This window comes from Papio anubis, chromosome 16 (genome assembly GCF_008728515.1).
Source record: "Papio anubis isolate 15944 chromosome 16, Panubis1.0, whole genome shotgun sequence".
NCBI lineage: Eukaryota > Metazoa > Chordata > Mammalia > Primates > Cercopithecidae > Papio > Papio anubis.
The window spans coordinates 40,213,395-40,229,050 of record NC_044991.1 but is presented as its reverse complement, the minus strand read 5'-3'; the positions used below and the strand labels follow the sequence as shown (position 1 = coordinate 40,229,050).

The window sequence follows — 15,656 nt, the reverse complement described above, 5'->3', positions numbered from 1 at the left end:
CTTCTTATAAGGGCACTAATCCCATCATGGGGCCTCCACTTTCATCATCTCATCTAACCCTAATTACTTCCCAAACACCCCACCTCCAAATAGATTCCCTTGGGGATTAGGGTTTCAACATAGGAATTTGGGGGGACACAAATGTAACATTTACTTCTTGTCAACTATCTCCCCTTTTTTGCTATGATAATTTTGTATACCAGTCTCTTTTCCTTCCGGGCACTGACATGCTTGAGGAATGCAGGGAGGGGTACCTTGAATACATTGTTCTGACACATTCAAGATTTGTTGAAAGAATGAATGTAATCAACACCAGAAAAGAGGTGATCAGCAAGTCTGAACTTTTCTTTTTGAAAATGTATTCATGGCCAGCAAGGTGGCTCACACCTGTAATGCCAGCTCTTTGGGAGGCTGAGGCAGGTGGATCATTGAGGCCAGGAGTTCTAGATCAGCCTGACCAACACGGTGAAACCCCATCTCTACTAAAGATACAAAAATTAGCTGGGCGTGGTGGCTCAGGCCTGTAACCCCAACTATTCCAGAGGCTGAGACACAATAATCACTTGAATCTGGGAGGCAAAGGTTGCAGCGAGATCACGCCACAACACTCCAGCCTTGAAGACAGAGCGATGCCCTGTCTCAATTAAAAAGAAAAAAAGTAAAGAAAAGAAAAAGAAAAAAATAATTGCTTCCCAGTTTGATGATATGCAGTCACTCTTACAAATCAGTAGTTTATGCGACAATAATCACGGAAAACATACTGCTTAGGTTTATAAATATTTAAACAGATAAACCTCCTTTTTTTTTTTTTTTTTTTTGCAAGACCCTCCTTAAGTCCCCCAACCCACTTTTTTATTTGACACAGTTAATAATGATTTCTTAAAAGTAGAATACTTTTTTTTTTTTGCTTCTGGTATCCTGAAAACAAAGAAAAAAAAAAGTACATTTCAAGAAAACGAGTTGAAAAATTAGTCACAATAAAACGAAAGGTGATTGATCTAATTCCCTGATGTACATTCTAAGGACATACAGCTCTGTTGAAGGCTCACTGATTTACAGGGAAAAATATCTAGGATATACCACGAATAAAAAGAAGTCTAATATAATTTTTTTAAGAGAAATATGCAAATACACCCTGAAGTGAATTTCTTCTCACTCCAAAGTTCATTACAGCAAGAACTCCATTTTCCATTTCAGTGGTACATTCTCTCCAGGCTGCAAAAAATGCAGAGGACAAAATGACATTTGAAAAAGGTGTCTTTAAAGATACCTTTAAGAGCAATAGTCCCCTTATGCCATTTACGCTCACATAAGAGACTGGAATAGTAAAGCACTATGAACAGTGATGAATGTTGTAAAAGTCCCTGGTGAGGCTTAATCAATACTGTCTATAGCCGTGTCCACCGGAGGAAGCTAGTTTTCTGTGAATTCTAGTGGGAAAGAATTATTGAATGATAAACACGTCTTCATTGACTGCTCTATCAGATACTTAAAGTTTCTGGGAGGCCTTGCCTTTTCTACCCAAGGAAGAAGTGAAAATGCGTCTTGCACAATTGCTTAACTATTCCCAACGCAAGCCTTCATTCTATCATTTATTTCCCTAGTAATGTGGGCATAAGGAATCCTGTACTACTGGTGCGGAAACTTGGGTGTAAAAGTGATCACAAAGCTTACATGGGGCCAGGCGCGGTGGGTCACGCCTATAATCCCCTCGGGAGGCTGAGGCAGGAGAATCGCTTGAATCCAGTAAGGTTGCAGTGAGCCGAGATCGCGCCACTGCACTCCAGCCTGGACGATACAGAGAGGCTCTGTATCAAAATAATAATAATAATAATAATCCGAGCCTGACCAGTCGCCCCACAGCGTCAAGGTGAAACCAGGTGACCGCGACTACAGCGTTTAATAATGGGTCCTCAGGCAAAAACTCCATGGATGGGAATCCCGCGCCTCTGAAGCTGCCCAACGAGGCGGTCTCCTGGTGGCACCTGCCCCGCCAAAGGAGCAATGAGGGGCTGCGTTTAGGTGAAGCCGGTATTGAGCAAAGCTTCTGGATCAGTCAGGCGCTCAGAAGGGACGTCTGTGGGAGAGGGGTCAGCGCGGTACCCAGACCCCGCCCGGGGTGAGGTTGGTACTGAACTGGCTGAGGCGTGGAACCCCTACCCTCCACCCTCCTGAGGTGCCGGGGCCAGTTTGGGCCGGGACTTCTAGAATTTGAATTGGGGGTGGTCTAACGCTGTCGTCTGCGGGGTGTGCAGGAGGCCCCTAGTGAAGCCAAGTGTCCGCAGAGTCGGGACGCCGCTCTATGCTCGGCTCTCGATTGCTCGCGCCTGGCAGCGGCGGGCGGCGCACGCGACGGCTGGGGCTCTGCGCTCGAGGGGTCGAGCCTGGGCCGAACCGGCGGCGGCGCGCGCTCTGCGGAGGCCTCTGCGCCTCGGGCAAGCGGGTGAGAGAGGCCGCGGCGGCCAGCGCGGGGATGTCGAGGACCTCGAAGGTGGTGTTGGGCCTCTCGGTGCTGCTGACGGCGGCCACAGTGGCCGGCGTACATGTGAAGCAGCAGTGGGACCGGCAGGTCGGTGTCACGTGACCGTCTCTTCCGGGCCCGCGCGCGGCGGCGGCCTGGGGCCTCTCGTGGTTTCTGCCGGTTCGGTTCCTCAGTTCGTCCTCGTGTCTTTTCCCCGCAGTGGCGCGTCCCTGCACCCCACGCGTTTGTGGCTGCAGCCGGCGGCCGCCCTGCTGGGCTCCGGGCGCTGCAGCTTCCGGCGGGCGTGTGCAGCCTGGAGGTTCAGGAAGACCCGGCCGCCGGGCTTAGTGCCTTGGGAGCTCCGCGCTGAAGTGGCCTTGCTCCGCACTTGCACGGCACGCACGCTTTTGGGGTGCCCAGAGGCTCTGTTTTCAAGTCATAGTTGGCCCGCAGGGTGCGGACCTTTCCACATGTCACTTGGGCCGCTAGAAAATAGAAGGCAGGGAAGGAGTTTCTTGGGGTGCATTCTGCAAGTTACCAGCCTCTCTCCTGGCCGAAGTTTGGGGCTGAAGCCTAATGTGTTTTAAGTGCTTTTGATTTTATCCTATGGTAAGGGAGCCCCCCTCCCCATACTCGTTCTCCATGCCTTTGACCAAGATAATTTGGTGAGATATTTGAACTTCTCTTTTAAATGAACAGTTTGCTGTGGAAACTGGAATCTGGGAACGACAGAGATAACAGCCTCCAGGTTTTCTTTTTGGTACTTTTATTTCAGGGAATATCCGTGACCTACTGATGAGCAGTGACTGACCATCTATTCTTTCCTCTCAGTTCATATTTTCTTTCTTATTCAAGTTGGCAGACCTTTAATGGCTGATTGCTGTGTGGAAGCTACCTCACTAAGCACCTTGGGAATACGAAGATGAGGAAACTCCACTCTTCAGAGTCTATCAGTGATTCACAACCGTGCTGAGAACGGGGAATTGGGTCGTTGGTGAATTTTCAGAGAACAACTTGGCAGTGATTGGGGTTGAACCTAGTTCACCAAGGGTGAAAATAATGGACAGGATGAATCAAGAGTAAACAGTCTTTTCTTGATTTGCCTACCCAGAGCTTCGGACTGTGCTGTGTGCTTGATATATAGAGATGAAGTGGATGAGGTCTTTGTTCCTGGTGTTCAGAGACTGTGGAAATTAGAAGAGAGGAAGCGTGTGATGATACAAGAATTTTGGCGAGGTGGGTGGGGATGAGATGACTTAATGAAAGGGCACAGGAGAGATCAGAGATTTGGGATTAAAATGTGCTCCTAAGGGGCTAGCTTTTGGAATAGAGGCAGAAGACTTCCGCCTCTTAGAAGGGAAACGAAAAGATGTTGATCCTGGGAAAACTTGAGATGGAGTAAAATTTAGTATGACAGATGTTGTTCTGACGTCAGTGAAGTGATTTTTGAAGGGTTTGGGTAGGGATGGATTAGAGCTTGGCTTTGGACCCTAGCTAAACATCACACGTTCCCGGAAAGTTTTTACAGTGTGACTGAGGCTTGGTCCCCACCCCAGACCGTTTAAACCAGAATCTCTTGGGGATGGGCAGCTGGTTAAGCAATGTTTTAAAAGCAACCCAGAGAATTTTAACACGGGGCTACGAACCGTTGTGTTACAGAGTGGAAAAGTGGTTATTTGGAAGTTAGAGATGAAGAAAATGTTGACCAGGTTGAAAAGGCTGACCAGAATAACGTGTGTGTGTGTGTTTCTTTTTTTTCCTTATATGTCTGATTCTTCATTAGGGGCTTACATTGTATTAATAGCAGTGGGAAAGAGTAGGACAAATGATTTCGCACATTGGATGTGTCAGAAGATTCAAGGAAGCAAGAAATTAAATAACGAATATTGTTTCCTGACCGTCTACCACATACCAGGCAGTGTATTAAGCACTTTACGTATATCATCTTTAATCCTCACAGGAACCTAGCAAAAATTAAGCAGTGCTACATGAGGAGCCAGAGTTCTAGGTGTTAGGGTTGGAAGAAGAAAGAGGTCTTTAGTGGTTAGAAAGGTAGTTCAGTGAGGGTCACAGGAAGGATGTGTGAGGCAATCAGCATAGACCTTGAAGCCTAGAAGATAGCAAATGATGGGATGGAGAGCCAGATCATAAGCACACATGACACTTCTGAGAAGGAAGGGTAGGATGGGAGGCAGGTGTGGAAAGAATGATTCTGGTAAATGGTGTGGGCTTGGGAGGGTGGGTATCGGTGTGTCATGGTGTAAGTAGCACGGGACAGGAAGACCTGTGGTCCGGGGAGTGGAATAAGCACCTCCGTTTTTGTCTCAGTGGGGATCTTACCCAGGGTGCATGGTTCAAGACAGTTGGGTTTCAGTCCTGGGACTCCTTCAAATCCCTCATAATGAAGCTGTAGACCTGGAGGAGGTCCAGCAAGTAGGTTTTATATTAGGTGAGTTTTAAAACTAGGTAAAATAATTTGGAAAAAACCCTACAAACACACGCAGGCCCTGGGCCCCACTCCCATTAATTCTACTCTATACAGGCACTATTGAAAACTATTTATTGGCCAGGCACAGTAGCAGCACTTTGGGAGGCTGAGGCAGGCAGATCATTTGAGGTCAGGAGTTTGAGACCAGCCTGGCCAACGTGGTGAAACCCCGTCTCTACTAAAAATACAAAAAAGTTAGCCAGGCCTGGTGGTGCACGCCTGTAATCTCAGCTACTGGGGAGGCTGAGGCACAAGAATCACTTGAACTCAGAAGGTGGAGATTACAGTGAGCCGAGATCGTGCCATTGTACTCCAGCCTGGGCGACAGAGCAAGACTCCTCAAAAAACAAACAAACAAACAAAAAACCTATTTATGTATTTATTTGTTTAGAAATGGGGGCTTGTTCTGTCACCCAGGTGGGAGTGGAGTGGTGCAATCTCAGCTCTGCAGTCTGTGCCTCCAAGCTCAGGTGATCCTATCACATCAGCCTCAGGAGTAGCTGGGACCACAGGCACTCCCTGCAGTTTTGTTTTTTTTGTTGTATTTTTGCTAGAGACGGGATTTTGCCATGTTACCCAGGATGGTCTAGAATTTCTGAGCTCAAGCAGTCTGCCTGCCTCGGCCTAAGATTACAGGAGTGCTGGAATTACAGGAGTGAGCCACCACGCCTGGCCTAAAACCTGTAGAGTATTTTGTGAGCAATAAACTATAAAATGTTAGTTATTAGTAATGACTAAATTGATGTTTTTAAAAGTCTCATCTTGGGTGCCAGGTCCATATTCTGAAATGCTGTGGTTTTTTAGTGCTTACTAAGGTAACTACCATTGATGAGCATTTATTTTTTCCTCTGGTAGTAGCATTCTTCTTTTTCTTCTTTCTATGTTATATAATTAATTAATAATTCTGCATTATTTTTACATTTTTAACTTTACATGCTAGAAGCCACGTTCAGATTTTAGTAATCTGCATTTTTTTCTCTTGATGTTGTTTGTTCAGCTAGGATAATTGCTAACTGAAGAGTAGTTTAGAGTGTTACTATAGTAACTCGCCAAGTTTTTAAAGCATTACATATCAATTAAAGTTTAAAAATTTAACATTGGCCGGGCGCGGTGGCTCACGCCTGTAATCCAGCACTTTGGGAGGCTGAGGCAGGTGGATTACTTGAGATCAGGAGTGCGAGACTAGCTTGGCTGACGTGGCGAAACCCTGTCTCTACTAAAAATGCAAAAATTAGCTGGGCATGGTGGTGCGTGCCTGTAGTCTCAGCTACTTGGTAGGCTGAGGCCAGAGAATCACTTGGACCTAGGAGGCAGACGTTGCGGTGAGCTGAGTTCACACCGCTGCACTACAGCCTGGTTGACAGAGCGAGACTCTTGTCTCAAAAAATAAATTAAAAAAAAAATTTAACATAGTGCCAGTTTTTTTTTTTTTTTTTTTCTGTTATTTCCCATTACGTTTTCTGTACTAAATGCTCAGGAATTTCTAAAAGTATGATAAGAAATCATTTCAGTAATAACATTTAGCACACTACCAAATTTATTTGATCGTTTATTACATTTTACATTTGTACAGAAAATTAAAATAGTAACTGGGTATTTGGAATCTGAAAGTTTTAAGTGTATTTTGGTAACACTGTTATTTGGATTTGAATGGCACAAGGATGGGGACCACCTGTTCGGGATGTTACTGAAATCTGTTTCTTACGTTTTTAGAGGCTTCGTGACGGAGTTATCAGAGACATTGAGAGGCAAATTCGGAAAAAAGAAAACATTCGTCTTTTGGGAGAACAGATTATTTTGACTGAGCAACTTGAAGCAGAAAGAGAGAAGACGTTATTGGCAAAAGGATCTCAAAAATCATGACTTGAATGTGAAGTATCTATTGGACAGACAACACGAGTTTGTGTGTGTGTTGATGGAGAGTAGCTTAGTAGTATCTTCATATTTTTTCTGGTCACTGTCCTTTTACACTTAATCAAATAAAGGACAGTGGATCATCTATTGTAAATTACTGCTTTCAGGGTCCCTTATATCTGAATGAAGGAGTGTGGGCAGACACTCTTTGAAAGAGTCTCTGTCTGTGTGATCCTGGTAGAAGCCCTGTCACTGTCCAGAGCTTAGGGTTGTTACTGTGAACCGCTGCTGAGCTTGTGAGAAGGAAGGGATGGATAGTAGCATCCACCTGAGTAGTCTGATCAGTCGGCATGATGACGAAGCCACGAGAACATCGACCTCAGAAGGACTGGAGGAAGGTGAAGTGGAGGGAGAGACGCTCCTGATTGTTGAATCTGAGGACCAGGCATCCGTGGACTTATCGCACGACCAGAGTGGGGATTCCCTCAACAGCGATGAAGGAGACGTGTCGTGGATGGAGGAGCAGCTGTCCTACTTCTGTGACAAGTGCCAAAAATGGATACCAGCCAGTAAGGAGCTTCTCACTCCATTTGATTTGTCAATTCCTGTGTGAAGGTTTGTTTTTCCAACCTGTGAAAGAAGCGTGAATGTGTAAAAGAGACCTAAATAAAAAGATAATTATATTTATTCCTAGTCGATCAGGTATAAATTTATATAAAACATAGGCACGTTTGTACTAATGAAACTTACTGTCAACCTCTATCACATTGTTAAATTAACACTTTTGATGGTAACTCAATAAAATTGAGAAAATGGAAATCCTGTGTTACTTAAAGAATTAGCCATGTTTTTCTAACAAGATCATAGAGATTTAGGGCCAATTCCAGTCCCAGTGTTGAATTCATGTTCAAGTTTATAAAAATTACTTTGTTAACGTTTAACTTATATAGAGAACTCCTCTTATTGTATGCTGAAAAGAGGTTAGAATTAGCAGATTGAAGGGTTTTTTTGCCCTTTTTCTAGGACCAGTCTTTTTTCCCATTTCTTTTTTTCTGCTGGCAAAAGATACATCATACACACTCCCTGATTGCCGCAATCTTGAGTTTTTTTTTCTTTTTTCTTTTTTGAGGTGGAGTTTTGCTTTTGTTGCCCAGGATGGAGTGCAATGGAGCGATCTCAGCTCCTGGGTTCAAGTGATTCTCCTGCCTCAGCCTCCCAAGTAGCTGGGATTATAGGCATTTGCCAGCACACCTGGCAAATTTTTTTTTTTTTTTGAGACAGAGTTTCGCTCTTGTTGCCCACACCGGAGTGCAATGGTGTGATCTTGGCTCACTGCAACCTCCGCCTCCTAGGTTCAAGTAATAATTCTGCCTCAGCCTCCCCAGTAGCTGGGATTACAGGCATGCACCACCACGCCCGGCTAATTTTGTATTTTTAGTAGAGATAGGGTTTCTCCAGGTTGAGGCTGGTCTTGAACTCCTGACCTCAGGTGATCCACCTTGGCCCCCCAAAATGCTGGGATTATAGACATGAGCCACTGTGCTCGGCCCTAATCTTGAGATTTTCAATGGCCAGCTTCCTGGCACTTGAGGAGCGTGGCTTGCCAGCCATCACATGGTTCGTACCGAAACAGGATTTTCCCGTTAGGCAAGAGCCTAGTAAAGATATACTACTTGAGGAATGCCTTTGTGTAATATAATTTGTAACCAAGTCAGAGAAATACATACATAATTGTGAAGAGGGTCATTTTCTGGCATGCGGAAATGTTTTTCTTAAAATGGGTTCAACTTCAAATTTAGTCACTTAACAAATTAATAGTAACATTTTCACGGGAAACGTAGAATTTACTAGTTAGACGGCTTTTGCTTCTGAGCCGTCTCTGCTTATTTATTTCAGGTTCTGCCTGAATTCTCAGTGGCTTTCCCTTTATCCTGTGAGGACAAATTTTAAACTGCCCTTTGTGGTCAGGACCCTGCTAACTGTAGCTGCTTTGATCACCACACAACTTTGCAGTTAGGGTGAACTTCTCATTCTTCACAAACAATTCTTATCCTTAAGGCTTTGCACAGTTTTTTTCCTCTGGAATATGCATCTCCACAGCCTCCATTCTCCCTACACACAAAGACACCCCTTTTCACCTGGCCAATTTCTAATCCTAAGCCTCCCACTAATATAGCTTGGGCCCCCCTTTTATTTACCCTCACACTGCCCTGTGGTACACATCACCTTCCACTCCTTTGGTTTTCATGTGTCACAGAGCATCAGCATCACCTGAGGGACTTTAAGAAATGTAACTCCTAGGCTCTGCTTTAGAAATTGATTAATTTTATCTGGGTTAGAACCAAGCATATTTAGAAAACCAAGAACAACTTGGGTGATTCCAATGCACTGTGAGCATGGAGAACCACTGTGCTGTTGTGATCACCTATTTTCTATGCAGCCCTCAGGGAAGTGCAAACTGTGAGAGCAGGCACCATTTTCTGTCTTGGACTTTGTATTCCCAGTTCCTAGCCCAGTGCCTGGTATGCGGAGGGAGCTCAAATTTTTTGAAAGAATGTGTGAAGAGACCTGCCTTTGGGAGTCAGGAATGTGACAGTTGGGAAATCCAGCAATAATACCTGCTTTTCCAGTACCTTTCTCCTAAAAGTTACTGGATCCTACAGATCTTAGTGGGCGTATACTTGGTATTAGAAATCTTTCTTACTCCCTTCCTTTTCCCCATCTTGCAATTGTGGGTTGTCTGAAGAAAATACGACTCAACATAGGAAAGGAAAATCTGGGTGATAAATGGATTAAACCTTTGGGTTACCGCTGCTCTAGATAAACCCGTGATGTGACTTTTTGTTTTTCTCCTAGGTCAGCTGAGGGAACAGCTCAGTTACCTTAAGGGTGATAATTTTTTTAGGTTTACTTGTTCGGATTGCTCAGCAGATGGCAAGGAGCAGTATGAAAGGCTGAAGCTGACATGGCAGCAAGTGAGTAAAAAGCCCTTCCCCGAGTCCATGAGGGTGGTTCCCCCAGGAGTTTGTTGGAATGAATATCTAGAAACTTAGGGATGAGCTTTTGAATTGTTTGGAGGGGCACTTTTTATTTCGCAATGAAATTAGATACCGAATATATGGAGAAGGGAGTGAAAAATACTCGCTGTAATCCCAGCACTTTGGGAGACCGAGACGGGCAGATCACCTGAGGTCAGGACTTCGAGATCAGCCTGGTCAACATGGTGAAACCCCATCTTTATTGAAAATACAAAAATTAACTGGCTAGGGAGGCTGAGGCAGGAGAATCGCTTGAACCTGGGAGGCGGAGGCTGCAGTGAGCCCAGACCGTGCCACTGTACTCCAGCTTGGGCGACAAAGTGTGACTCCTTTTCAAAAAAAAAAAAAAAAAAAAGCAAAATATTCACTGCTGACTTGGCGAATTAGGCTTGAGAGGCTTGAGAATCTCATGATTTCATTTATATGTGATACCAAGCTCAGATTATAATTGAAAATGAAATTCTTATTTTCCTGGCAGCCATTTTAAGAACACTAAAACTTTTTTTAAAGTGGAAAGATGGCTATGTTGAAAACAGATTTGGAAGAAGGAAGGTGACTGATTGCAAAAACCAACATAACCCAGCTTTTCTGCATTTGAACTCGGAGATGTTTGAATTTTTGTTTGCTGAAATACTTGTTCATTTTTAACCATCTCTAATACCAACATGCTAATCTAAGCCAGCTGTATCCTAAACAATAGCTTTTTACTGATCTCCAGGTTGTATTAAATTGTTTTGGTTTTGTTTCTGTATCAATAGGTGAATATATAATATGAATAATAATAAGGTATCAATGTATACTTTTTAGTTCAACAACCAAATGAAGCCAGACATGGTGGCTCACATCTGTAATCCCAGCACTTTGCGAGGCGGAGGCGGCCAGATTATCTGAGCTCAGGAGACAAGCCTGGGTAACGTGGTAAAACCCCGTCTCTATAAAAAACAGGCCAGGCGAGGTGGCTCATGCCTGTAATCCCAGCACTTTGGGAGGCCGGGTGGGGCGGATCACCTGAGTTCGGGAGTTCCAGACCAGCCTGACCAACATGGAAAAACCCCGTCTCTACTAAAAATACAAAATTAGCTGGGTGTGGTGGTGCATGCCTGTAATCCCAGCTACTTGGGAAGCTGAGGCAGGAGAATCGCTTGAACCCGGGAGGCTGAGGTTGCCATGAGCCGAGATTGCACCACTGCACTCCAGCCTGGGCAACAAGAGTGAAAGTCCGTTTCAAAAAAAAAACCAAAAAAAACCAAAACAAAACAATACAAAAATTAGCTGAGTGTGGTGGTGGTGCACGCCTGTGGTCCCAGCTTCTCAGGAGACTGAGGTGGGAGGGTTGCTTGAGCCTGAGAGGTTGAGGCTGCAATGAGCTGTGATCAAGCCACTGCACTCCAGCCTAGGTGGTGACAGAGTGAGATCCTGTCTCAAAAAAAAAAAAAAAGAATTACATATTACTTAGTTTTTATGTTCATTCATTCATTCAGCAAATCTATTTATGTGTTTATCTATTTATTCAGCAAATCTATTATGAACCAGGTACTGTTCTAGGCCTGAGACTACTGTGGTGAACAAGACAGCTAAGGCCTCTGCCCCAAGACAGCTGACATTCTATACTTAATTTTGATAATAAACAGGTCAACAAGATAATTACCCACAGCACTTTTTACTTTGAAGGAAATAAATAGATTGATGAGAAAGATTTTAAATTACACCATTTTAGCCATTTATGGTGTTCCTTGTAAATTGTAGTTGCCTTAGCAACATTAGTCTATTATCTTAATTATCAGTGCTTTATTAGGACATCTGATGAAATCTGTCAGTGTTGAATTAGGAAGCCTTTTCTTTGACTTGCCTGAAAAAAATGTAAGTAGAAAATGAAGAGAAGTTTGTATTGAGGATAGAGCCTTATGAATATTATAACTGGGACATTTTTCTCAAGTGTACATGGGATACTGTGTGTAGGCAAGATCTTATTAATAGATTATTGTGATACGTGCACGCAGGTAGATTTGTATTTGTCCTGCAAGTGGTTTCTCATAAAAGCTATATAATGGAAGAAGAGCAAATATATGTAATTTGTTATTTTCAAAAATGTGAGTTTTCTGTAGTGGGTCTTTTTAAAAGAAAAGCTGGCTTTTGCTTATTTTGCTCAGACTATGTAATATTGGGTCACTTTGCATATTTATTTACTTTTTTTAAATTTTTAAATCTTTTTGAGACACGGTCTTGCTCTGTTGCTCAGGCTGGAGTGTAGTGGCACGATCTCAGCTCACTGCAACCTCCGCCTCCCAGGTTCAAGCAGTCCTCCTGCCTCAGCCTGTCTAGTAGCTGGGATTACAGGCACACGCCACTATGCCTGGCTAATTTTTTGTATTTTTCGTAGAGACAGGGTTTTGCCATGTTAGCCAGGCTGGTCTCGAACTCCTGACCTCAGGTGATCCACCCACCTCGGCCTCCCAAAGTGCTGGGATTACAGGTGTGAGCCACCGTGCCCGGCCACTTTGCATATTTAATTAGACTAACATAACTTGCAAATTATTTTTTCACTTCCAAAAGACATATTGATGGTGGATACTAACCTGGTAGGGTGAAGTGATAACTTAGGTTGCATATATCTGATTCTTAGCAAACAACTGACCAGTATTTCTAGTTGCATCTGAAAAAGCCCATCTCTTGTTGAAGACCTGAAAGAGAATCAGTTGGTCTTGAATAGACTCCATTGATGTAGCCACATTCTTAGTATATTGAAATGTGGGTTTTCTGTCTTTAAATCTTAAACTTTGAAAGATTTACCAAAGAAATATATAGAAATGCGTGTAACACAAACAGCATTTTGTTTGTATTATAAAATACTTACAGTAAAGAGGTCTGATCTCCTGATTAAAAGGCCCCTTCCTGCCACGCTCCGTTTCTGTGTCCTTTCCTCCTCCTTGGTGACTCCTGTGAATAGCAGTTCCATACAGAGGAGAAACTTTATCAGACATTTGGGAAGAATAGGGAAGGTTTTACATTCTTTTCCTGGAGACTCATTCTTACCGCACAAGTAAGGATACCATGATCGATCTTTGCCCGTTATTTTTCTACTGTTCTTCAGCATATACTGAGTACCTGCCAGCTCTGAGCTAGGCCCTGTGGATACATTGGTCCACAAGATCAGCTTCATTACTGATGAGCTTGATCTGGTAGCATGAGAACGGAAAACTAAACTGGTGTTCATTTTTTTTTTTTTTTTTTGAGATGAAGTTTCACTCTTGTTGCCCAGGCTGGAGTGCAATGGCTCACTGCAACCTCTGCCTCCTGCATTCAAACGATTCTCCTGCCTCAGCCTCCCGAGTAGCTGAAACTACAGGCATGTGCCACCATGCCCAGCTAATTTTTGTATTTTTAGTACAGACAGGGTTTCACCATGTTGGCCAGGCTGGTCTTGAACTCCTGACCTCAGGTGATTCACCCACCTCAGCCTCCCAAAGTGCTGGGATTACAGGTGTGAGCCACCATGCCTGGCCTGGGATTCATTCTTTTAGATCATAAATTCCAGGAGACGAGGAAAAACAGGTCCTTTATATATTAGTTTATAGTTTTCCCAGTAAAGATTAAGTGATAATAGAAAAAGTTATTTTCAAGTAAATATGCAAACTTTAACTTTTCAAAGTCATAAAATGTCTCAATTATACAGAAAAGTCATAGAAATAAAATAACAGATACTTTATCACTGAGATTATCAGCAAATACATGTTTCTAAGATACTCTTCTGAGAGTGGGCAAAGCTTGTTCTATGATTTTCTTAAATTATTTATTGAGCAATAATTATTTTTTAAACTTGTGGTGAAATATGCATAACATATAGTTTACCATTTTTTAATGTACAGTTCAGTGGAATTAAGTACATTCACATTGCTGTGTAATCACCACCACCATCCACCTCCAGAATTTTTTTATCTTTACAAAATGAAAGTCCATGCCCGTTAAACACTAACTTCTCATGAATATTGATTGCTTAAAGGAAGATGTTTGTTGGCTGGTGTAGACCAGATGCAGGTATAACTGGAAGACATTTTAAAAAATCTGTTCATGGGGTTAGTTGTTTTTAGACTGTCTGCAAGTATTGCCAGTTTAAGAATGGGAGAATTTGAAACTTGGTTAGTGAAGAGTCAGAATTACTGGGCCCCTTTGAGTGGTGTAGATACAGGTCTTTCCGTAAGACTGTTGGGGATTTAATGCTGTGAATACAGATGTTGGGGGCATTAACTGCAATTTACTATACTCCTTACAGATACAGGATGCTCTTGATAGAAATAAGGATTAGGCTGGATGCAGTGGCTCACATCTGTAATTCCAGCACTTTGAGAGACTGAGGCGGGCGGATCACTTGAGGTCAGGAGTTCAAAACCCTGTCTCTACTGAAAATACAAAAATTAGCCAGGAATGGTGGTGCAAATCTGAGATTCCAGTGCTCGGGAGGCTGAGGCAGGAAAATTGCTTGAACCCAGGAATCGGAGGTTGCAGTGAGCCGAGATCGCACCATCACATTCCAGCCTAGGTATCACAGTGGGACTCCGTCTCAAAAAGACCAAACAAACAAACAGAAAAAAAATCTATATGAGTATATGAGTATAGATTCAAAGAAAAATGTCTGAAAGGATGGGATTATTTCTTGATGGTGGATTTCAAGTGATTTTTACTTCCTCCTTTGCTCTTTTCTATATTACTGAAGTATTTTACAATGAGCATATGTTATTTATATTTCTGGAAAATACTTCCCCATTTGGGGCCATGAATTCCTCATCTGTAAAATAAGAGTAGAGTAAATTAGATTAAGAGTTTGCATCCTGAGCTGTGGGGGTGTCTTGGAGCCCTTCGAGAATGGGCTGAGTGGCTGGGCCTTTCAGTTGTCTGTTTCTCCTCTAATGCTGATTTCATTTGAAGGAGGGGTTTGACAGGTAAAAATGGCTGAGTCACCGAGTAGATGGCATGTAGCATTATTTTTAGTTCTGAGATTCTGAGAATCTTGTTTTTGCCCACTAAGAGCTTAGAAAAGTGTATACAAGGGTGATTTTCAAGATAGTTGATAAAGGGTAGTGCCATTGGTCAGAAAATGCTGGCTGGAGTAGGCACCTGAAGGCCTCCTGCTGTCAGAAGATAGCCTTTGATTTAGGACTGCACTGTGTAGGGTGCAGATCCTTGGGACAATGCCTGTTTATCAGCTGATTCAGGGGCAGCTCTGTTGTAGCCATCAGTTCAGCCACACAGCCCTGCATGTGTGGCACCTAAGGATTAGATGCTTAGTTCTGCACATAATTAAGTGGATTAGTGATATCTAACGAAAGTGAAAAAGGAAGTAAATTCTACCCTGGGAATATTCTAAGATACTGTCCTTCCTTTGTTCCCTTTGTTCCCCGCCATTCCTACTCAGAATATAAAACAGAAGAAACTTTTCCCTCCTCAAGATTAACATCCCTAACCGTGCTGTTCTCCCACCTCTTGTTTCAATTGTGTTTCAGGTCGTCATGTTGGCAATGTACAACTTGTCTCTAGAAGGAAGTGGACGTCAAGGTTATTTCAGGTGGAAAGAAGATATCTGCGCTTTTATTGAGAAACATTGGACTTTTTTACTAGGGAACAGGTAATGTGTTTTTAAAAAATCTTATACTTGAAGGAATATGTAAAGAATGAAGTATACAAGATTTGAGACTGCCTAACGTAGCCTTGTTAGAGATTTATTTTAATTTTTTTGAGACAGAGTCTCCCTCTGTCACCCAGGCTGGAGTACAGTGGCGCGATCATAGCTCACTGCATCCTCAACCTCCTGGGCTCAAGT

General features: G+C 43.1%; 2 protein-coding genes across 3 annotated transcripts in view; both read left to right on the top strand.

The window, feature by feature from the left end:
• The first annotated feature begins 2,373 nt into the window (after nt 1–2,373).
• Nucleotides 2,374–15,462, top strand: LOC103888143 (protein PET117 homolog, mitochondrial). 2 transcript variants are annotated; one of them, XR_652547.3, is made up of 4 exons: nt 2,374–2,569; nt 6,663–7,372; nt 9,660–9,778; nt 15,340–15,462. XR_652547.3 is itself a non-coding variant. In XM_009216597.3 (2 exons), the coding sequence occupies exons 1-2, from the start codon at nt 2,474–2,476 to the stop codon at nt 6,810–6,812; spliced, it is 246 nt and encodes an 81-aa protein (XP_009214861.2). In that variant the 5' UTR covers nt 2,374–2,473; the 3' UTR covers nt 6,813–7,622. The 2 variants fall into 2 exon arrangements, 1 of the variants encoding a protein (XP_009214861.2); XM_009216597.3 differs by lacking the exons at nt 9,660–9,778; nt 15,340–15,462 and having other exon boundaries at nt 6,663–7,622.
• KAT14 (lysine acetyltransferase 14) overlaps nt 6,679–15,656 on the top strand; it is a 45,528-nt gene continuing 36,550 nt past the window's right edge. Inside the window, exons 1-3 of the mRNA XM_009216594.2 lie at nt 6,679–7,372; nt 9,660–9,778; nt 15,340–15,461. Coding sequence (XP_009214858.1) covers nt 7,114–7,372; nt 9,660–9,778; nt 15,340–15,461 — 500 coding nt within the window. The 5' untranslated portion in view covers nt 6,679–7,113. The remainder of the gene's footprint in view (nt 7,373–9,659; nt 9,779–15,339; nt 15,462–15,656) is intronic.